This window comes from Telopea speciosissima, chromosome 7 (genome assembly GCF_018873765.1).
Source record: "Telopea speciosissima isolate NSW1024214 ecotype Mountain lineage chromosome 7, Tspe_v1, whole genome shotgun sequence".
In the NCBI taxonomy this organism is placed as follows: Eukaryota; Viridiplantae; Streptophyta; class Magnoliopsida; order Proteales; family Proteaceae; genus Telopea; species Telopea speciosissima.
In genome coordinates this window covers 1,443,883-1,468,044 of record NC_057922.1, presented here as the reverse complement: position 1 = coordinate 1,468,044, position 24,162 = coordinate 1,443,883, and the positions used below count along the sequence as shown (strand labels likewise).

At 41.1% G+C, this 24,162-nt stretch overlaps 2 protein-coding genes across 3 annotated transcripts in view; one reads left to right on the top strand and one right to left on the bottom strand.

Moving 5' to 3' along the window:
• The first annotated feature begins 240 nt into the window (after window positions 1–240).
• LOC122667281 (LEAF RUST 10 DISEASE-RESISTANCE LOCUS RECEPTOR-LIKE PROTEIN KINASE-like 2.1) lies at window positions 241–2,806 on the top strand. Its single transcript, XM_043863533.1, has 3 exons — window positions 241–1,075; window positions 1,212–1,286; window positions 1,423–2,806. The coding sequence occupies exons 1-3, from the start codon at window positions 241–243 to the stop codon at window positions 2,664–2,666; spliced, it is 2,154 nt and encodes a 717-aa protein (XP_043719468.1). The 3' UTR covers window positions 2,667–2,806.
• Window positions 2,807–5,909: 3,103 nt separating this feature from the next.
• The window catches only part of LOC122667549 (GDP-mannose transporter GONST1-like), a 50,277-nt gene continuing 32,024 nt past the window's right edge, over window positions 5,910–24,162 (bottom strand). For both annotated transcript variants that reach the window (XM_043863860.1, XM_043863861.1), the window contains 4 exons: window positions 17,677–17,831; window positions 7,395–7,511; window positions 6,374–6,471; window positions 5,910–6,298 (listed from right to left, as the gene is read on the bottom strand). In XM_043863860.1, the coding sequence (XP_043719795.1) occupies window positions 6,240–6,298; window positions 6,374–6,471; window positions 7,395–7,511; window positions 17,677–17,831 (429 nt within the window). In that variant the 3' untranslated portion in view covers window positions 5,910–6,239. The remainder of the gene's footprint in view (window positions 6,299–6,373; window positions 6,472–7,394; window positions 7,512–17,676; window positions 17,832–24,162) is intronic.

Sequence of the window (24,162 nt, the reverse complement as noted above, 5' to 3'; positions counted from 1 at the left end):
TTAATTCTGATTGGAATTGATCCCAAGAACTCGAGAATTGACCCTTCTGGGTGTGAATCGATCATAATGGATGGATTGGATTTGGGATCGGTTCGTGGCTTTATTTATTTAGGATTTTTTGGTGGCTCGTCTTTGAGCTGCTGTGTAAGCGAAGGCCATGGATCAAATCATTTTCTGGTGTGGCCATTTTTTCAATATAGGGTTAGATTTTGGTGTTAAGACAACAAGAGATGAGATAAAATGCAGACACTGGAAAATCACCACCCCTTCTTCCTGCTCTTCCCCATGAGGAGGATCTTCTTCCTCCTCTTTGCTCTCAATAATTATAATAATAATATCCAGATTGTTTTCTCGGCTAATAATTCCGTAATCTCCTCCTACTATGCCCAGTGCTCCCCGTCCACTTGCGGCCGATCAATCCTTCAATTCCCATTCGGCCTCAACTCATTGTGCCGTGGTGCCTATGAAACCACCCATTGCAACAACCAAACCGTCTTCCTCACCGACGACGAGAACCCCAGATTCAGATACAAGCTCCTCCAGAACCTCACCCACGATGTCTACTCCAACAACTCCGTCAGGATCGTCGATGTCGCCCTTCTGGGTTGTGGCCCAATCCCTGATTTCTCCGGTCAAACCTCCAATTCCATGAAGTGGCTCACTGTTGGGGCTCTCTATTTGAGTTCCGACAGTTATCGGGTTGTCACTTATTTCAATTGCTCTCAAGAGCCTGATACTGAGACCTTGAAGCAGCTAACCAAGGCTCCCTGTTTGGAGTGTGCTGAGACGACTAGCAGCAATAACTTGTGCTATTACTATGACGGCTACTTGGATCAGGTTTCCAATTGCAGAGTCTACAAAGCTATCATCCCCGTCGAGGTCTTAAACAACGTAACTGCTGTTGGAAATCCTAGAAGGGTGCTTCAACAGGGATTTACGGTTGTGTGGGATAACAACTGCAATTCATGCACTGAGAAAGACGACGGGAGATGTGGCTATCTTAACCAAGACAGGAGGAGAGGCAACGAGGTTTGTTTCTGTCGTGATGGAGTTCACACAAACAATTGCTCCGATGGTTAGTAGTTGAATTGTATATGAAAAACTGAAAACACATCCATGAATCTGTCTTCTCGTTTTGGCTTGTTTATTAATTTTATTTATTTATTTATTTTTTCTAAACCTAAATTCTTAATATATATTTTTCACAAAAGGGCAATTGATCAAACTTGATGGGGTTTATCAGCATCGACAGAAGAATTGGATTCTGCACTTGATCATTGGTTTAGGTATGAGATAAATATTGTGTGGCTGAACTTTTTTTTTGGATTAAGTTTGTGTGGCTGAACTTCATCTACTGTAAAACACTCAAATGCTATTTGGGTCAGTTTTGATTTTTTTTTTTTGCTTTCTTTTGGTGGGTAGGTATTGGGCTGGGAGGTGGATTGGCTGTTGCGTCTATACTTTATGTTTATTTAGATAGAAAGCGTAAACAGAGGAGAAGACTCTTAAATGGCCAAGATGAGCAGGTTCTGAATCGCTACCTTCAAGGAGATTACACCACTCCAGCTTCTGTAGAGACCTTCTTGCTCAATTATACATCAGGAAGGCCGACCAGGTTCTCCTTTAAACAGCTCAAGAAATACACCAACAACTTCAATCACAAGCTAGGACAAGGCGGCTTCGGCTCCGTCTTTAAAGGCGAACTTCCCAATGGTTTCCCCATTGCTGTTAAATTGATCGATGAGACTGATCATAGCGAGGTTCAATTCCTCAATGAGGTCCTAACCATTGGGAAAATCCACCACAACCATCTAGTTCGGCTTCTCGGCTACAGCTTTGAGCAATCAAAACAGGCTCTTGTGTACGAGTTCATGAAAAATGGATCGCTTGACAAGTACATTCATGGTAAAAATGAGGATGCTGTGGAAAAGTTGAGTTGGTGTCAACTTGTTGATATTGCAATTGGAACGGCAAAGGGGTTAGCTTACCTTCATGAAGAGTGTCGAATTAGGATCCTACATTGTGACATTAAACCTCATAACATCCTCTTGGATGATAAATTCCAGCCCAAGGTTGCAGACTTTGGATTGGCACAAGTTTTGAATAGGGAGAAGAGTCATGCCTCACTTGCACATGGGGCAGGGACTCCGGGATATGCTGCACCAGAAATGTGGTGGACGAGTTGTGGTCCTGTGACTGATAAGTCTGATGTTTATAGCTTTGGGATGGTGATATTGGAAATGGTGGGGAAGAGGAGGAATTTCAAGCGTGATGTTAGTAAATCAAGTGAGATGTACTTCCCTGAATGGGTATATAAGCACCATGTAATGAACGTTAGTGAGGGTGGCAATGTTGGCTCAAAATGGCATGAGTGTCAGGGGATTGAAGAAGAGGAGATGGGAAGAAGAATGGAGTTAATAGGCTTATGGTGCATTCAGTTCCATCAATCTAGGCGACCATCAATGAGGAGAGTGATTGAGATGCTAGAGGGAAATATGGAGATTCCGATTCCTCCCTCACCAGTCCAGCCGTCTACTAGCTTCACAAACCCTGGTAGGGGAAGTGGGATGCCAGTTTTGCCACAGGTGGGCAGTGGAACAGAAGAAAGTTCAAGTGCTGGTGCTGCTTCTTCTATTGATGCATCTGGGCCTATGTTGGGCAGGTGAACAGAAGAAAGTTCAAGTGTGGCTGCTTCTTCTAGTGATGCATCTGGGGCTGGCTGTAATGTTGTACATTCTTACACAAGTGGAAAGCAGAAAATGTAACATATTCGGGTGCGTTAGCTATCCCTTCTCCAAAGTCATTTTGAAGAGGGGGGGGGGGGGGAGTCGATCATCCATCAAAAGGGTCCTTATGATTTTATTTTTAAATTTTAGTCTTTTTTGCTATTTTTGAGCATTTTTTTCTTTTCAAAGTTTGTTTGCTTCTTGTGCTAAGATAAGAATCACTTCACATACCAACAACTGCCAGCTCAGTTGGTGAGCCGTGGTGCGCTTCATGCACCAGGAGGTCTCGAGTTCGAGTCTTCTGGGTGGTACCTTACCCGCTCCCCGGTTCGATCTCCCCATCTATACAAAATATAAATATAAAGCTCCCAATTCCCAAAAAAAAAAAAAGAATCACTTCACATTGTTTGTAGGGATCATTTACTGCAAATCTGTAGGTATTCATTCACTGTAAAAAGCAAAAGAATAAAAGTGTTTCCCAATTAAAAGAAGTTATTCTAGGAGACCATACAGATAATTGTGTCATGGTAATACAACCTACAAGTCATAGATAAGGATGATTTTGTTTTGTGATATTTAAGCAAGTTTATTTTTAATCATTAATGTTGTCTTCAAACTAAATGGCATTCTTCTGAAGTTGGGTTCCAATTGCACTAATCAATTGCTCTAGTTTGGTATAGAGTTATCCTTTGCAGTCAAACGCCATCTATATTATGTTGAGAGTCTACTAAAAGCAATCCATGGAGGTCTGAATCCAAGCCAGGATGCCCCTTCCCTCTATCTTTGTCTGTATTGTAGAAGGGATCAAGGAAGATTGCTGGCCAGTGCAATTGTCTTTGCTCTATGAAGGTCTGAATCTAAGCCCAAGAAGCCCTTTGCCTACATCATTCATTTTCTGCCTTGTTGAAAGGGTCAAGGAACACTGCTGGGCTGTGCATATCTTAGTGTGTTCATTAATGGTCCATAGAAGATGAGAGAGAGTCAATTGACTATTTTAATTTTGAAGCTGAATAATAATAAAAAGTAAAAATAAAGTACAAATGTGAGCCATTGCAGGGTTGCTTTCAAGGGAATCTGAAAAGTTTCAAGGAAAGCCCAAAAGACTCATTAGTATGGTGTATCATGAGTTCGTGATCATGGTTCTAAGTATCGGTATTGTATCGGACGATACGTACTGGTTTGTTAGTCACCGATATTGATATCGTGCCGATACCGTATCAGTAGGACGGGACGGGTAAGGGGTAAAATGATCAAAAAAGCTTTTTTTAAAAAGAAAATTTAAGGGTAATTTTGTCTGATACAGCTAATTAGGCTATCGGTTTTGTGTGTTACTGATACCCGTTCCGATACCATGCACTAAAACTATGATCATGACAATATTAATCCTCTATTTAACAATCTGTGCAGCCTTTGTGGATTTACATGACAATCTGTTCACGTGTCAACTAGGAAGTTGGTCATTTGGTCTTCCTAAATGAAGTATTGGTATACATATTAGTGGTATCGATAGAAAAGTGGTCTTTTGTTTTTTAAAAGAAAATTTCATCTGATACTCAACTGATACAGCCTGATACGAATATATCGGTATGGGTATTGATATTGCATTATTGCCAGAGAGAGAGTCTTTTAATGGACTCCAACCACCATCTCTACCTTTTCCATACGGTCTTCAATTCCCCATAACCTTTCCATGGCCGGACCAAGTCACATTCAATGATCAAATAAATTGGGCCCATAACTCACCAAGTCACATTCTAATGATCAAATATATTGGGCCCACAACTCACATTCTTTTTAGAGTGTCAAATTATTGGTGCTGTTGAGTTGCCGGAGCTTCCACGCAAGGTTATGGCCTTGGTGGTGGTCCTGGTCATGCTCATTGCAAAACTCACAGAATCATTATAAGGAGCAAAAAAAAAAAAAAAAAAAAAAAAAAAAAGAGTATATCTCACACTCATAGTAGCAGCAGTTTGTGGTATTAAAGTTTTCTGGGACAAAAGTTAGTCACCTCATTATCCGGATCACCAGGTGGGAAGAAACACCCCTTTCCTTCTTATATGAAATGATCATCCTCGTCTTCTATATACAATACCATCTTGTCACACATGACATCATTGGTGCGTTCTCCTATGCTCCTTAGAGAACCCTATCCCTTACCATTAAGAAGCCAATTAGAATATTCGTCTATCAACTTTACCTGGCATTCTAGGGAGGTTCTCCTTCTTCCTCACGATCATTGATGGTGGAGCCGTTTGGTTACCAGAAGAACAAACGCTATGCTAGCTCTCCTCCCTCTCTAGCGCGACAAAGAGTGTAGCGCACATCCAACGGCCCACAGGGATTGGGCACATAGCCCAACACCCCGCCTGTGTGTTGGGCTGCGTGCCCAAGCACTGTGGGCCGTTGGATGGTGCGCTACACTTTGTGTCGCGCTACAGAGGACCCAAATCCCTTCCGGTCATCTGGCCTCAGCTGTGCCATTGGATGTGCACCACCGCCCCACCGGTACTACAGAGGATTTTAATTCTCCCCGCCAACCCCCAATGGGCAGAGACCACCAGCAGAAAAGTAACAAATTAATCAGGGACGAACTATAGCTTCCAACAAACTAAGGGTTGGGATGGGACTTGGAGGTGTAGGAAATTTTCAATACTACCCTCAATACAAACACACCGATTTACCTACAATTAATACTGTTGGATGGATTTTTTTTTTTTTTGGGGTCGAAATACTGTTGGATAGATTAAGTGTGAAATGTACGCATATTTCCCATCTTACCATATTCTTTTGGGACTTCACCCTCTACACACCATATAACCTAAACCATGTTAAGGTATTATGGCACATTTTCATTTAGGCCGGGAAAAGGCTGAGTTGCTGTTGTTTCATTTAGTGGGGGAGGGGGGGGGGGGAAAGAAAGGGGAAAGGTATTATGTGGTAAAATAATGTATAATATAAGGTCAAGAGATCACTACCAGGTCGTGTAGTGCCCGCAATGGGAGTGTGCGCATTCTCAGGAGCATTTGTTAGGATGAGATTTTTTTTTTAAATTTCACCAAGGGCTGAGTGCTAATTTCAAGCGCCTCTGTGTCTGGGCGCAGGAACCACATGACCAGGTAACGTTGTTTTTCCTATAATATAAATTAATTATTTTGTAACAAGGTCTTCTACAGAGAGCATACAAAAAAAAATCTCATAAACCCAACTTCTGCAGATGATCAAATTACAGCATTCTTAGCAAAACCAAGAAAATAAAGGTAACGCGATCTAAGTACTCACATTGTACAACACAGGTAGAAGTCAAAAGAAAGAGGATATCTTTGATGAGTAACTATGATATTTTCATCTCAAAGACAAACTCTTTCTCCCCGAAGTCTTGATTGAATCCTTACTGGTTCGATCTGCAAATCTTTGCCAGTATATCCATATAGGGTCATATGCATCGAAGATAACTGGGTGCAGAAGCTGCAACTACACTGCAAAGCAGCGTGGAGAAATAGAGCAGTCTCAATCTCAGGACTGAGATTTCTCAAACATTTTGGCTCTGGCAAAAAACACTCCTGCCAAAAGACCTGCAAAATGCAATTCAAGAAAGTGAGAAATATGACACGGAGATATTGTTGATCACTTGATCTTTGAGAACCTACCAAAAAGAATGCTTGCACAGTTTTCCAGACTAGTTTGGACATTGAAAAGCATTATCCCAGCAATGGAGAGAGGAATCTTATTCAGCGACCCCACAAGGCTGCAGAACAAACAAACAGTCAACCAGAAAGGCCTTGGCTAGAATTGTTTCTCAACTAATTTACAGTTTAGCTAAACGGGAGTAGAAATCAATTTTTCATATAAAGTAGCTTAAAAATAGTTAAATATCTACATGGATTATGTTTATCTTTCAGGACCAATCTGCCACATTGTCCAAACGATTGGCTGAGAAAGTACATTGGATGACACTGGATTTAGCTCAAGAGGTTTTCAGGCAGGACTTCCTAAACAGTTGGTCCTATTCCATTTCCATGAATCTTATTTTTCCATTTGTTTGATGGAAACCTCAAATATGGATCATGGAAGTTCACATACCAATCATGAAGCAAATCCTTGAACCATAGTCCTAATGTTAGTACAAGTCCAACACATCATCAATATCTCTTGTAACTCTCCATGGATGGGCAATCCCAAGCAGGGCTAGCAACAGAGGATTCGGGTTCAGGATGGCAATTTCAATGATTAGTAGAGAAATTTTATTTATTTCTTTATTTTTAATTTAGGGGATAAATAAGGCTTAGTGGAGTTGAGATAATAATTTCAACACCATTGGCAAACAAGTTAGGTTTAGGTTAGGTCCTCAGCTCTTTTTTTTTATGACATCCTCAGCTCTTATTCTCAGCATTCAACCTATTCTGACCCATAATTTACTAAAGAACCTACCAAATTGGATTAAAACCTGTCACTTTTCCCAAGTTTTGCTGGAATTTCTCAAACTGACAAATAAATGGGTCAGGATTGGGGTGGATACCTAGCTTTACACTCTAAGCAGAACAGCTAAACCAATTTGAGTCAATCCATTGCCACCTAAGTGATTTCAAACTAGAGAATTTCAAGCAGAAAGTTTAGGTCACAGCCATCAAATTTATAAAAGTCAAATGCCAACAGAATGTGCAACACTACCTATATGTTGTCGCCCCAGTCTGATGAAGAAACCACATTGAAGTGAAGCTGATCGCAAGGCCCAAAAATCCACTTGATGTCAGCACCAGCCAAAACATAGGCATCTTCAAAAGTGGCCTGCCAATTCACTTCACACATATGTAAGGCCCAATAAGATAACCTTTAAATATATTGCCTAAAATAGAACTGTACATAAATTCATAAGTAGCATTCATGGCAGATGGATTCATTTGAAGCTAGTGGAGTTATGGTAGTAGCCCAGTTCACAATCCATTCAGCTTATGTGGTTCACAGTACCATATTTTTATGGAATAAGGAAAAATTTGGCCGAATTAGTTATTAAACTAAATTGAAAGTATTCAAGGGTCGGATACTCTCTAATCATAGTACTATCCAAGGTTTAAAGTATCGGTATCGTGTATCATATTGGAAGGGTGGTTTTAAGAGATATATCATATCATATAAGAGAGATGCAAGATACGCTAAAGATATGTATGGAAATATTAAAGAAATGTACGGAAATGCTTAGGATATATGCAATATACAGTTTTGAAGCATTAAACACTATAAATAGGTAATATATAAAATATATCATGTATAAAAAGGAGAACAAAGAACGACGAGACAAATGTATTCAATTTTATAGGATTGTCATATGATCAGCTATGATGTATGGTGCAGAATGTTGGGTAGTTAAGAAGCTTCAAATAGATAAAATAAGTGCAGCGGAGATGAGGATGTTGAGATGGATGTGTGAAAAAACTAGGAAGGATAAAGTAAGGAATGACCATATTAGAGCTGATTTGGGAGTAGCTTCGATACATGATAAGCTATGAGAAAGTCGTTCGAGGTGGCATACATGTGCAACAGAGGCCTTGGGATGCTCCAGTATGGAGGAGAAATTTGATTCACATTGAAGGAACTAAACGAGCCAGGGGCAGTCCTAAAATAATCATAACAGAAGTGATGAGGAAAGACATGCATAGCTTAGGCCTTGTATCATGTATGACTTTGAATAGAGCTGTTTGGAGAGCAAGGATCCATGTAGCCGGCCCCATTTAGTTGGGATAAGGCTATGTTGTTGTGGTTATTGAGGTTTCTTACATGTACTAATGCCAATTTTTATTAGGTATTGTATCGGTACAGTACCTTAAAGATACGATACGTATCGGTTAGTATTGGCGGATACAGAAGGATACATAAAACCTTGGTACTATCACAACCCAACATTCACATCCTTCACAACACTGATAACCAACCCATGTTGAAGATTTGTGAATATAGGCTTTACTGCCTGAGAGACACCTCAGCCCTCGAAAGACCCTCAAGCACATTCAGGTTTCTAATGCGGACATTATAAAGCATGGAAATAGTCAAAGTTTCAAATATTACAACAAATTTGAAAGAAAAAAAAAAAGGAGACACTGGATGAAGGAAGTTCTTTTTTTTTAATTGTCCCGATGAAGAAAGTTAAAGTTTAGGAGGAAATACAAATATGAATACAGGTGAAAGTCAATAGGAGGACTGACAGGCCAAGGAAAGAAAATAAGAAGGTCGAAGATAGAATAGATTTTCCAAGAAAGAACAGACTAAAATTGATTAAACTGGATTTAGTGATTGTAAATCAGAATGCTTTTAATCATACAAGGCCTTGATGGATATTGGATATTATCACTTGGAATCAAGTATAGATCAGACACAAATGATAATAAATTCATCAATAGCAAACACTGAAGAAAGGACTCTCTCAGTGAAGGATAAATGTGAAAACTAAAGAACTAAAGTTATTCTAACCTGACAAAATATCAACAAAATCAAAGGACCCAAAAAAAAAAGGGTTACTGGTAAGTTCAGCACTGAACAATAAAAATTAACCCCAGAGGATAAACATTAATCTAGGTGACTATTTACTATCATGTCCAACTACAGTTTTGTTGGATTGAACGGGACAGAATACAGTGGGGGTATTCTGGACTTTTCATCATTTTATTATGTTTTTCTTTATGTACAGCCGACTCTATATTAGAGTTGGCTACTCTAGGGGCAATTCTGTCCATGTAATCTTGATTATTTATTATAAATACAAAGCTTGGGATCAGTCATTGATCATCCAAGCATTATACTCTAATTCTGAATCTGTTAACATGGTATCAGAGCAGGTTTCAAATTAGGGTCTCTCCTCTCTTCTATTTTCGGTTTCTTCTTCCCCTTCTCTCTCTCGATCTCCCTTTCCTCTCCTCTCTTTTCTCCTTTTGTTCTTTATTCTCACAATAGGGCAGCACTGATGAGGTGATCAATCGATCCAGTTGCTGCCCTCCATCACCTCATTCAATGATAAAAAATTCTGATCGATAGGAACCTACACCCTGCCTGGGATATTTGAAGCTTCAAATTGTTTGGATTGATTCCATCTCAACTGTAAGGAATCAATTCATCTTATTGAAGATCAAGAACTGCAGCAGATTTTTGGACAAGTATCTATCTCCAGCCGTATTGAAGACCTCCTCATAGATCGATTTTTCCCTCTCAAGTTTTTTTCCAAAACCCTGACACATATCGATCTTGGAGTTGCTGATTTCTGTTGGTGCTGATATTTGGAAGAGTGATCAAGCCCTCATAGAAACACACTCGAGCCAAGTTTCAGCCTCATCCAGTGATTTTTTTGAAGCTTTCTCCCCTACATCGATCTCACCAAAATCAGGGTTTTCTCAAAATCCTAAAAAAATTCATCTAGGGGATTGGCCTGTTTGTTGCTGCTGATTTTCGGAGACACATATTATCACCCTTAAAAAAGTGTCTCCCTCAATTTCTGGCCCTTCTCTTGGAGTATTTACTGGGTTTCTCATCACAACAGCCCTTCTCTGCGATTTGAGTTTCTCCGCTGCACTTATGGGTGACTCTGAAGTCTCTACTGGCAATTCTGCTGCTGATGGGCATGGTAGGACTGAAAACCATAATTTTCCTCCTAATCCTATCAAACTGGATGGCTCCAATTACCTGATATGATCTTGATCTGCATTCTTTGCCATTGCTGGCCGTGGACTTACTGGCCATATTAATGGTACCACTGTTATGCCGACTGAACCTGGTTCTCTTCAGGATAGGTGGATCTCCAATAATGGTGTACTCATGTCTTATTTAATTGGCTCAATACAACCAGACCTTGCAAGTGGTTGTCTACTCCTTGATACAACTCATCAGATCTGGTCTGCCTACAAGGAAACATACGGACAGCTTGGTAATGATGCACAAGTTTATGAACTCCGGAAAAAGGCCACTCACACTATTCAGGGAGAATTATCTATCTCCAAATATTATGCTACCTTCCGCAGGCTCTAGCAACATTTGGACCATTTTTCTGATTTCCACCCACTATAGCTGTTGATATTGCTGCATATAAGAATCATGTGGACGAGATACGGGTTTATGATTTTCTGGCTGGATTGAATGTGGAGTATGACCAGATTCGTGTCCAAGTGTTAGACCATTCTCCTTTTCCCACACTTGAACAGTCCTATGCTTTGGTCTCCTTTGAAGAAAACTGTAGGGCTGCTATGCTGCACCCTCCTATTATCGACAGATCAGCCCTCCATACCGCTGCTCCGGCTACTCCTACAACTGTTGGGAATCCTTCTCTTGGTGATTCTACTAAAGGCATTGTTACCTGTGAGTACTGTAACAAGCCCTACCATACCAAAGAGAAATGTTGGAAGCTTTACGAGAAACCAGCTGGCTTTGAAGCAAAACGGGCAGTCAAGAAAAAAATAAAAAAACAAGGCTCATCACACTGAGACTGTTCCCACAGCCCCTGCTACTGACATTGGTCTTTCCCAGGATGATCTACAGGCATTCCTACATATGTTAAAGACTTAAGTTGGTGCCGCTTCTACTACATCTGCTACTGCCAATTCCTCTGCTCCTTCAGGTTCATATTTTGCCCGGTCAGGTATCCCATTTGGTGGTCACTGTGCTTCTGTAGCATCCAATCCTTGGATCATAGATTTTGGTGCTACAAACCACATGACTGGTTCTTCTAGTCTTTTTCATCATTATTCTCCCACTTCTGGGAAAGACAAAGTCAGGGTAGTTGATGGTTCCCTTTCTTCCATCTCTGGAAAAGGATCCATTAACTGCACCTCTTCTCTTACCTTGTCTTCTGTTTTACACATTCCTAATTTTACTACTAACCTTCTATCCATTAGTAGTCTTACTCGTGATCTTAATTGCAAAGTAATCTTTTTTCCTTCTTACTTTGTTTTTCAGGATCTGGTGACAGGGAAGATGATTGGATGTGGTAAAGTGCATTGTGGATTATACCTGCTTGATGATGGTCGTCCTTCTACACCAGGCTTATATTCTCCACTCCACTAACACTCATTGGTCTCTTCTGAACTTTACCAATAGCACTCTAGATTAGGTCACCCCCCCCATTAGGAACTTTATCTCATTTATTTCCTGCTTTAGTCAAGGGTTGTAATAAGGATGATTTTTTTTTGTGAGGCTTGTGTTCTGGCCAAACAGACACGTTCAACTTATTCTAGTTCAAATAAAAGAAGTTTTTCTATCTTCCATATGGTTCATTCTGATGTTTGGGGTCCTAGTCTTAAGACTTCTATTTCTGGACATCGTTGGTTTGTGTCATTTATTGATTGTCACTCTAGAAACACATTGGTATACCTTACGCACACAAAAAATCAGGTTTTTTCATGTTTTCAACATTTCCGTAAGATGGTTCAAACTCAATTCCAGACCACTCAAAATTTTGATAAGTGACAATGGAACAGAGTATAAGGAAGGCCACTTCCAAAAATATCTTGTTGACCATGGTATTATTCATCAGGCTAGTTGTGTCAATACCCCTACCTAAAATGGTGTGGCTGAAAGGAAGAACCCTCACTTATTAGAGGTGGCCAGATAATTGATGTTTGCTCGACATGTTCCTTCCCAATAGTGGGGGGATGCTGTTCTCATTGTAGCCTATCTCATTAATCGATTGTCTACTAGGGTTCTTGACTCCCGTAGTCCGGCTGAGGTTTTACTTGGGAATTCCTCCTTTGTGGTTTCACCCAAAGTGTTTGGCTGTGTGTTATGCTAGGGATACAAAGTCCCCTAGCAAACTTGAACCCTATGGGTTACGGTGTATTTTTTTGGGTTATTCTCCAACCTAGAAAGGTTATAAGTGTTATCATCCCCCTTCCCGTCGTACTCTGGTCAGTATGGATGTCATTTTCCAAGAAGGCCTTTCCTATTATTCTTCACCACCTCTTTAGGGGGTGAAGATATGTTTCCTTCTCTTGACATTTCTCCTCCTTTGTCTGCTGCCCCTACTCCTTTAGCTGCTGCTCCTACTCCTTCCCCTACTCCTTTGCCTGTTGCCCCTTTAGCCAAAGAGAATCCTATACAGGGGTATATCATGGAAAATAGTGATGGTGAAGTTCCTACTCAGGGGGAGCCGACTCCAGTCCAGAGAACCATTGGTGAATTTCAAAAGAGGATTAATGACTCTAACATTTTAACCTATCAAAGGGGATGTTCTAGAAAAGGGCAGCTTAGCTTCAATCCACTGTAGCACCAGTACCTATCCAGTTGCCGACTCTGAATCCAGACACTACTTATCCTGGTAAGATTTCTCCTTCCGACCTACCTATTGCTCATCGCAAAGGTACTAGAACTTGCACTCAGCATCCCATTTCTCGTTTTGTTTCTTATGGTTCTCTTTCTTCATCCTTTCGTGCATTTGTGTCATCTCTTTCTTCTGTTTCCATTCCTAAAAATTGGCAGGAAGCTTCTACAGATGGAAAGTGGCAGACAGCAACGTTGGAAGAAATGAGAGCATTGAAAAAAAATAATACTTGGGATCTTGTGGCTCCTCCCCCAGGGAAAAAATCAGTGGGATGTAAATGGGTGTTTGTGGTCAAACAGAAGGTTGATGGGACTGTGGATCGATATAAGGCACGTCTGGTTGCAAAGGGCTTTACTCAGACATATGGAGTTGACTATCAGGAGACCTTTGCACCAGTGGCGAAACTCAACACTGTAAGAGTGATATTATCTTATGTTGTTAATCTTGGATGGGATCTTCAACAGCTGGATGTGAAGAATGCCTTCCTCCATGGAGAACTAGAGGAAGAGCTATATATGGACATTCCACCAGGCTTCTTTGATGACAAGACCAGGAGTAAGGTCTGTAAATTAAAGCGTGCTCTCTATGAGTTGAAGCAGTCACCTAGAGCTTGGTTCGGCAGATTTCACAAGGCAATGGTTTTTGTGGGATACAAACAAAACAATGTTGATCATACCCTATTCATCAAACGAGTTGGTGATCAGATAACCATTTTCATAGTCTATGTGGACGATATTGTGGTAACCGGAAATGATGGTAATGAGATCAACAAACTGAAGCACTTTCTTGGCCGTGAATTTGAAATAAAGGATCTGGGACCTCTAAAATATTTTTTGGGGATTGAAGTTGCTCAATCTTTAAAGGGCATCTTCCTTTCTCAAAGGAAATATTCTAGATCTATTGTCCGAGACTGGGTTGCTAGGGTGTCATCTTGCAGACACTCCTATGGAAGCTATTGCAAGGCTCAAGGAGAAAGAACGCGAACCAGTTGACAAAGGTCACTATTAGTGATTGGTTGGCAAACTAATCTACCTCTCTCATACACGGCCAGACATAGCTATTGACGTGAGTTTGGTAAGCCAGTTAAGGCATGATCCTTACTCCTCTCATATGGAGGCAGTTCTTCACATTCTACGCTATTTGAAGTCTGCTCCAGGAAAAGGAATATCCCCCACTGGTCATCTAAAAGTTTAAGCTTACACTGATGCTGATTGGACTGGCTTTATCGATAGGAAGTCCATTTCTGAATATTGCTCTTTTGTGGGTGGGAATCTTGTCACATGGCGTAGCAAGAAGCAGAATGTTGTGGCAAGATCCAATGCTGAAGCAGAGTTCCGTGCCATGGCACAAGGGATTTGTGAACTGTTATGGCCTAAAAGATTGTTGCAAGATATTGGTGTTGTTGTCCATCTCCCAATGATGCTCTATTGTGATAATAAGGCTGTCATTAGCATTACTCATAATCCTGTCCAGCATGATCGTACTAAGCACGTGGAGGTTGACAGACATTTCATCAAGGAGAAGCTTGAAGCCGGTCTCATCTGTGTTCCCTTTGTGAAGTCTACTGATCAGTTAGTCGATGTGTTCACTAAGGGTTGAGTGGTAAAGTGTTTCATCCTATCTTAGTCAAGTTGGGCATGTGTGACACATCACCAACTTGAGGGGGAGTGTTGGATTGGTATGGGACAGAATACTGTGGCGGTATTCTAGACTTTTCATCATTTCATTATGTTTTTCTTTATGTACAGCCAACTCTAATATTCTAGGGGCAATTCTGTCCACGTAATCTTGATTATTTATTATAAATACAAAGCTTGGGATCAGTCATTGATCAGCCAAGCATTATACTCTAATTCTGAATCTGTTACAAGTTTACAGTTACTTAAGGATCTAAATGAGTTCTCTACTACATCCGGCAAAGCATAATTGTCAAGGCGATAGGCGAATCAAGGTGGTCGAGGGGAGAAAATACTTAAGGCGACACCAACCCAGGTGCCCCAAAACAAACCGCTTGGACGCCTAGGCGATGCCTTGACAACCTTGCTACAAAGACAGTCCTTCCATTTTTTTCTGTCCCAAATTGTCAATTTCAGAGAGGGGGGGGTCAAGAGTTTCCATAAATTTACTTTTTTCTCCTCTCACATTGATTACACAACTCAACTCAGATTTGTCCCAACTAAATGGGGTCGCTACATGGATCTCCCCCCATCCCAAATCAGCTCTTTCAAAGCCATACTTGTTACAAGTCCTAAGCTATAGATGTCTTTTCTCAATCCTCACTTCTCCGGCCTACCCTTGGTTCTTTTAGCTCCTTCAATCTGAATCAAATCACCCCTCCGTATTGGAGCATTCAACTGCCTCCATTGCACACAGAGTTGCCAAAGCGCTTTTACATTTATTATTTCATTTACTTATGATATTATTCATAAATAAGCACATATCCCCCTATTTGAATCCAATAAAAATAGTTAAACAATCAAATTCCAAAAGGAGAAAAAGTCAACCCCCCAGTTCAAGAACAAAAACTGAATTTTCGATGTTAGGTGAAATTTTTGATTTTCTAATGTTGAGTTTTTTCTCAAATCTTAAAATTTCATAAATCTTAATATAGTAAACACTGCTAAAAAGCAAAAGAGCAGTAAAATATTCATTTATTTTGATATCTAAAAAAATTATTTTCATCCAGAGCGTTTTTTATAGCATTCGCACACACCAAATAAGGTTTGACCAGAACATAACTCTTTCAATATAATCAGATGTAAGCAATCCTGGATTTGTTGGAAAACTGGTTTTGTGCTCTACCTAATACAAGAAGTCTCATGTAAAAAGAAAATCATTTGACCAGTCAAACTTCTTAAAGAACAAGAACACTTCTTTAAATCAAGATTAGTTTAATTACTTATAGATAATACCATATTTTCTAAGAACAATAAAAACCAAATGTGAGATTAGGTGTACCAGGACAATGACCAATTCCAAGAACAGTATAAACCAAATGTATGTTTTGATTGTTTCAAATTTCCAATAGCTTGCTTCTTCAGTTCTGTTGTCTTCTAGTTCTATGTTGATTTTTGATGACTTGATGTGGCTTAATATTGATTTTTGAGGACTTAATGTTGATTTTCGATGACTTGATGTGGCTTAATGTTGATTTTTGATGATATGAGATATATCTTGTAGCATACTAAATAATGTTAGAAAAGAGGGTAAATAAAAAATAATACTTGGGGGTCTTGGTCGCCTAAGTACTTAGGCACCCCTTCACCGCCTTGAGAACTATGATTGCACATGTTCATGTCAACTCAAACGATTTTCTCGCAACTTATCATATATCAGAGCTACTACTAAATAAGCATTCATTTGTTCATTCCTTATTCTATCTCTAGTTTTACCACTCATCCATCTCCACATCCTCATTTCAGCCACACTATTATATATTGTTTCTTCACTGCCCAGCATTCAGCTCCATATATCATTGCTAGTCATATAACCATCCAATAACATTGATGGAGGGAGCAACACAATACCTATATCACATTGTTGAAACCCTAGAAAGTCATAAAATTTACAGAGCGAGAAGTTTGCATCGCAATAGTAAGTAACCTCTTAACAATAGTTAGCCTAAAACTACTTTCTATATCCTAAAGAGTAAAGACCACTCTAATGTAGGCACATCTACATGTGTTGTGTAAGACACCTGTTGTACACAGTTAGACATTCATTTGGATAAGCTACTTGGCATTTCCTTTTTGATAGCATGCTTTGACGTGGTCGTATTTTTACATTTCTTTTCTGGTCTAAATTCTCTTTTTTTTTTAAACTTGCTTGATTAGGATTTATCATAACACACATAATAACACAAAACATAAAAACATTTATGTGTTGCCCCTTAGGTTGACCTACCATGACCTGCGACTCTGGGACTTCTGTCACATTTCAGCAGGGTGGCTTGCCTACAGGTGGCTTTCAGGTTATTCTTCGTGAGGACAAGGCGGGTCTTCCAGTTCTCAGGAAATAGGGCTGTTTTGCTCTCGCTCTTCGGGTAGGGTTCTGTTTGAGAGGCCCAGTGTGGACAGCTCCTTGTTTTGGGGTTAAGGTGGAATGTCCCCCCCCCCCCCCCCGTGTATGCTCCTATTCTTTTATTGGTTTTAATAAAATGCTAGGGGTCGGCCCGGGTCCCAGGTAAAGTTCGGGTTTAAAAAAAAAGAAAAAGAAAAAAAAAGAGGCAAACAAACAGAAGTACTCTTTCATATTCTAAGCATTAGATAGACCCAAAATTAGGATCCTTTAACCTTAAAGCAAGAACTTGGAATGATTCATTATGGAGATAATCAAACATATGCCAAGAGTGGTGATCTGTTAAATTCACATAGCCATGTCACCATTAATGGATTTTAGGGTTGCAGTTTCCGACATTCCGTATGTCATTGTTGTGACGATGTGAAGAAGAAGATTGATCAAGTCAAGTTGTAATCATCTTACATTCAAAAAAGATAGATATATCAGACTATAAATCAGATAAAGACTGGTTATGTGTTAGTTAGAATGGGCCCCGAAGAAACTGTGGGGAAAAAGAAAGGTTTGGGGTGGAAGTTTAAACCAAGTAACTGTTTTTTATGGGTTTTAAATATTAAAACTAGAAAAAACAAAAAAACTCACGTGTTATAGAGAAAATCCACCTCATTGAACAGAAAAATAAGCAGAATGCCCAGAGGCAAAGAAAGAATGTTATTGAGCAACACCATTGAAAATTCATTCAAGTTTCCAGATTTGGTGACTTGCTTTGCTGTATCCATGACCCTGCGTAGCATTAACTGTATAAAAACAAAAGCATCGTTCAAAAACAAATTAAAACCATTTGCATCCACAATCAAGTCATCGAAATAGAAAAACAGATACTATTAGAGAAACTTCTTAGAAAGCTTAGGACTCATGTGCTTCAGAGCTATGTAGGCAGAAGGTACAAGTGTCAGTTTCAAACATGGCTACAGTAGCAAGCGCTAAACAGGTTATAAAGCTGAATTCAGATAAGATGTTTAGATATGATGCAGATAAGAAACAAGGATACAAATCTTCATTCCTCAAGCTTGAAACAACAGTACAGATACAAGTTTTTCATTCAACATGCTGACCCCATGACCCATGCTGTAGTTTATTTCCTTAAATTAGTTATCCTTGTCAATGCTTAGGACCTGCAACATCAATGGAATTTCTTTCATTTATTAATTTTCCTATTTATTACAGTATACAGTTGCTGTATATTTTGGTTAGTAAATAGAGTAAATAATCATCCAACCCTCTGGGGGGGGGGGGGTGATGATGTAAGACAAAACATGAAGATAAAGAGGCCAAAACACTGTTGACGTGAACAGTGTCACAGCCCCTTATTTTTGGCTTGGTGAGAATATTTCTTGAAAAATTGTGGGGGCAGATTAGTCTTTTAAGTATTAGTTATTCAAGTCCTTAAGTGAAGAGCAATTTTGTCATTCTTCTAAAACTAATAAGTTGAACTGATGGGGACCACAGGCTGGAGACTTCGGTTGCAACAATTAAGTCATCCAAGTGGGCCCCACAAGGAGCTTTGAAGACTTAAGAAGATTTAGAAGATTTTATTATGTTTCTATTTATATTTCAGTCCTAGTTAGAGTAGTTTCTAATTCTTAAGATTGAATCAATAAGTTAGTTTCTATTTCTGTCTTTTCTTGGGAAGCAAGTATTGCTTCTATTTATTTATAAAGCTGACATAGCCATCCCCACGATTTTACTAAGATGAATGAAAGTTATTTTCTTGCTGCAAGCATGGTTATTCTCAAGTTTGATTGTGAAGCTTGAAGGGCAGAGGGCCTAGCTGAGAGAGCCGAAACCTAAGGACTGAAGGAGCCTTGCTGGGAGAGCTAAATCCATCTATCCCCCCCAACCTTCTATTTCTTATTTTCTCCATTCTTCTTCTTCTTCTCCATCGAATCTGGTTTGCTGTGAAGCTTCTCTACTGCACAGAAAGCCATCCAAGATCTGTTACTGCTGCTCCAAGTTATTCTAAGTTGTTGCTGCTGCTGCTAGAGATCCATTCTCAGGGTTGAAGACTCTTTCCATCGATTGAATGTGACACTTCTGCAATTCTTCTGGACTGAACCTTCTAATTCCATATCACCCTCCATTCACCACCAACCTTGCTGGGTTTTGAAACTGATTCCCTCCACTCGATACTCATCTCCATCTCCATTCCAGGGCCTGAAATTTCCATCTTCTCATTACAGTCTATTTTTATCTTCGACCTTCCATCTTACATTCCAACCATCAAAATTGGTTCGAAGTTGCAGAACAAGTTCTACACAACAAGTTTCACACTCGGTTGTTGCTGGAGACCAACACAGCCTGATTTGGAAGGTTTTTCCTTAACCTTCTATTTTGGTGGTTCCTTGATAACTTCACATCGAGCCATCAAAAGTGAACCAAATTTTGAAGACAGCCTCTCCCTAGCATTCTCTAGCTTCGATCCAAAGGAGGTGTCCATCAGTTGGCTGGTTTGGCTAAAACCCTATCCATCTAATTTCTGGTTCTGTTTCTATGTTGGATTTGTGGGTTTTATCGATCCTACTGTAGAGTGGTTCTTACTTGAACCCCTTCTACATTAGAGGGGGGGGGGGGTTGGGAAACTTGTGTTCTAAAAGTGATAATGCAGATGCAGTATCTAAAGTCAGTAATTAGTTGTCATCTAAGTCATAAATTCAATTTCCTTCTGGCCAAAATTTCTAAAAAAAAAAAGTAATCTTTTTGGCCAGCAATCTTAAATGTAAGACCCCCCCTGGGGGGATAAAACATCTCAGTTATAAAAAGAAGGGAATTTCAGTCATGAATTTCAGGGAAAGGATCGATCTCTAAAACAGGGGATGGAGCCCACCAGTCAAGAAATTTCAGGCAGACGGCAAAGAGAGGGACAATTAATTTTCACAGAGAAAGCCATCATGTTAGACAGAGAACCATGTAAGTACAAGTACAAGCATGATAGAGCACTAGGGTATTCCCGCTAACATCACTGAAAACCGTAAAATCTATAAGTTCACAATCTTTACAGCATTTACATCCTTCTTTCAACAGGTGCAACATAGTTTGGTATGTCTGAAATATGTTTTGACACAGTTATGACTACACACATCAGCCATTCCCCCAATGTTGACGGATTTTATAAAGTCTACAGTCTCATCTAAATTTGGAGATAAAAACCCTTCAATCAGCATGCTGGGGGCTTGGATAATAACCTATAATCCCATCTCCTTTTTAAAGCAATTATAAATGTCTTTGCCACAATTAATCCTTTTTGCCCTGAAGACATAATGGTCTGCACTTTACACGAGGTTAAACCTTGGGACAATCAGTCCATGTTTCCACATCTATTTTTACCAAATTGTGAGACATGAGGGCCTCTTCAAGCAATCAAGCCTATCTATCCTCCCAATTATCAACATAACTTTTAACTTACAATGGTCCCCATGCTTTTTATAATACATCCCAACCTTTGATCTGCTGTATAGTGTATAGTTATTGACATTTCTTCATAATACACTATTGCACAACAATTCCTGATACGTGACCTCGTCTCTAAACATGGTAAACAACCTACATATTCTTGGGTCTTATGGAAGGAGTGAAACAAGAGACTATTCAAGGTAAAGTACAGATTGATCCCTTGAACATGTGCAGATGCTCAAAGATATATGCAATTGAGCCTTTTGTGTAAAGTCTTAGTTGGCACCAATCGTGCTTCTTTTGGACCCAGTAAGTTATGCACCTCTCTTTTTTGTACATGTTTTTATGAAGGTTGGGGATAGGAAGGTAAACATGTGAGATATAAACACTTAAGTTGAACGGTTGAACCTACTTTCAACATTCAATGAAAGTTCCTTTTTTTGGCCAATAAAAACAAAGAAGAAAAGTGAAAAAAACCCGCATCCTAATACCAGAAAGTAGTCAAGCCCCTGCTAATTATCTCCATATTGATTGGACGAGCATCTAAAGATTTAGTTTGAAAATGTCCTGCCAATGCTTCTGGTAATATAGTCCATGAAAATCTTGTTCTCACTCGAAGAGAATAGAATCAGCCCACTTGCAACAAGCTGGGTTACTTTGACTTTTTGACTAAGTAAAATTTGTGTTTCATACAGTTCTGCTGGACATAAAATTGGCCTCCCTTCAATGTTCTCCACCAGAAAAGTTCTTGTTGTGGTTACAGGAAAAAGAAACTTTGTTTTGGAGAAGAACTATTCTAAACTTGCATATCAAAACTATTAAACATTATAGTGTAAGGGGTTTTATGTAATGTCTTTATGATTGGCTGGGCTTAGTCATTATGGGATTAGTTGTAATTGTGTTAGACTATTTCTGTCCTTGTAATTTCCTTTTTATTAAGTTATAAGTAAGTGGACCTTGAAAATTGCTTAATGCACCACCAAGAACAAGCCGGATAAGGACACGTTGGTCGATGAGGTGAACATGCCGGCCCCCCCTCCGGCAGCCCTGCCTGCTGCCTCCCCTCCGGCAGCCCTGTCTGCCGCCTCCCCTCACACTGCTTGCCCTGTTACTCCCACCTTCCCTGAGCACTCTGAACCTTCCCCTACTCACCGAAGTTCACCCATCCCTGTTGCTCCCACCTCTGCTTCACCTACTGTAACAACCACAAACGCTGCTTCAAACCCCCCTTCCTGGAGTTCTCTTTTATCCAACAACACCCCCATCGACAGGCACTCCCTACACTATGTCCCCCCCTCCATTGTTGATGATTCTAAGGTAGGCTTCTGTCCGAAGGGCCTGCTTGATGACGAAATCAGCAATGGCAAAATTGTCTTGTGGGGCACTTCCTCGGCGCACGACCTCCTTTCCATGTCGTGAAAGTGTCTCTGCTTAAGCAATGGTGCTCAGCCGGAGCAGTCTTCACCTATCTCCTCTCCAGTGGCATCTTCATTTTCAGATTCTCTGATGATGTCGATAGATCTCGAGCCCTGGAGGGTGGTCCCTGGTTAATTGGCAAGAAACCGATCTTTCTCCGGCAATGGGATCACTGCTCCTCTCTCTGCAAGATCGACCTCAAATCCATCCCTGTTTGGGTAAACCTGCCTGGACTCCCACTACATTACTGGTGTGCCTCAGGCCTCAGCATTGTGGGTTCGATTATCAGCAACCCCCTCTTCTCTGATGAACGAACGAAAAAAATGGACCCCTCTCCTTCTCCCGCATTTGTGTTGAAGTCTCTGCTGATGTCACTCCGCCAGAATTTGTCACCATCCAAGAAGAAGACGGTCATGTTTTCACTCAGAGAGTTGCTTATGAATGGCTCCCCCACTACTCTCTGTGTGCAAATCCTTTGGTCATCCATCGAAGCAATGCACCCCTGCTCCATCTTCTTCGCCATTGCAGCCCCCCAACGAACAAGATGATCACAGGTGCAGCTCTCCCAGGCCTGAACTTAAAAGTCATCCTTCTTATGGTTCTCTGCTTGCAGTAGAGGCGCCGAAAGTCTATTCGGATGAAGTCAATGAAGACCCAAATGCTGCCATATCTGAAGAAGAGGTTGTCGCCTTGTCCCTAGCCACGCTTCAATCTCTGGCGAAGCCAGATTAGGTGACGGAGCGACCTCTGCAACCTTCTCGAGGCCAGAAGAAGACCAGGAATCATCGCCGGAGAAGAAGCCTTGAACCAGCAGTGAACCTTGGCGAGAATCCCAACAACGGAGAGGTTCCCGATGCTCGCCAGCCTGACCACAATAGGTTCGCAGCCCTCCTGTCCCTGGAAACCGATGTTGATGGTGACGTTGCAGCCCTCGTTGCTCCTCCTGAGCTTTGCGAGTCCGATGTGCAGACTTTCCCTGATCCCCCTCCTTTCCCTGATCCCCCTTCTTTTGGCAACTTATATACGCCTTTATCCCCTGTCACACTTTGCCTTTCACAAAACTTCACCAAACCACCTGGCCCCACCCAGACTCAACTTTTCACCAAACCCTCTGACCCCAACCAGAATCAACTTTTCACCAAGCCCCCCCCCCCACGTGACCACTTCCCTTTAACCCCTCTTATTCTCCATATTCCCCCTTTCGCCCCCACTAACAAGAATACCCCTCCTAACCCGACCCACCAACCCAGCCCTGATAACCACCTATCTCTACCCATACCCACCATATACCAAGCCCACCATACCCAACCCACGTTAAATATTCTCCCTGAACCTGAACCGAACCTTTCCACACCCGGTCTAGTTACTGCGGCTGGACACCCCCCCTTTGGTTCGCCCCCCCCCTTTGCCTCCTCCCCCCACCTTGGTTCGCTATCCTCCCTTGCGTGAGTACCGTTCGAGGCCCCGCAGTGTCCCCCCGGGCTCCCGGGTTAGTCCCACAGCTGGTTGGTTGCCCCCTCTCCCCCTCGCTCATGATTCCTTGGACCATTTGGAATGTCCGTGACCTCAACGCCCCGGGTAAACAGGCTGAAATTCGTGCCCGCATCAAATCTTCTAAATCCTCCCTTTGTTGCCTCCTGGAAACTAAGGTTCTTGAAACCAACTCCTCTCGCATTATTCACTCCATAGCTCCCTCCTGGTCCTTCCTCTCCAACTATTCCCACTCTCCAAATGGCCAGATCTGGGTTCTCTGGGACCCCTCCAAATTCCACTTGTCGGCTTCCTCTGCCTCTCCCCAATATCTCCATCTTAGTATCTCTGATCACCAGCACAATCATCTTCTCTTCTTCACTATGGTTTATGCTTTCAACCATCCTTCGGATCGGCTCTCGCTCTGGGACGACATCCACTCCATCTCTCTTTCTGTTGGTTCCGCCCCCTGGGGCATGGGTGGCAACTTCAATGTCGTCTGCTTTAGCCATGAAAAGCTTGGTGGTTCCCCCATCGACCATCAAGCGGTTGATGCCTTCAATTCCTGCCTTGAGGATGTTGGTCTCAACGACCTTCGTTGGTCAGGTGCTGAGTTTTCTTGGGACAATAAGCGCTCTAGCGTCGACAAAGTAGCTTGTAAGCTTGACCGTGTTCTCGTTAATGACTCCTGGCTCTCTTCCCTTCCTTCCTCTTACGCCGTTTTTGATCTCCCTGGTCTCTCTGACCACTCCCCCACCTCCCTCTTCGTCCTTCCTTATCTCTCCTTTGGCC

Coding starts and splice junctions, on each gene's coding strand:
- LOC122667281 (XM_043863533.1), top strand. CDS start 241: ATGCAGACACTGGAAAATCACCACCCCTTCTTCCTGCTCTTCCCCATG. Junction 1,076..1,211: donor CACAAACAATTGCTCCGATG/GTTAGTAGTTGA, acceptor TTTTCACAAAAG/GGCAATTGATCAAACTTGAT. Junction 1,287..1,422: donor GCACTTGATCATTGGTTTAG/GTATGAGATAAA, acceptor TTTGGTGGGTAG/GTATTGGGCTGGGAGGTGGA.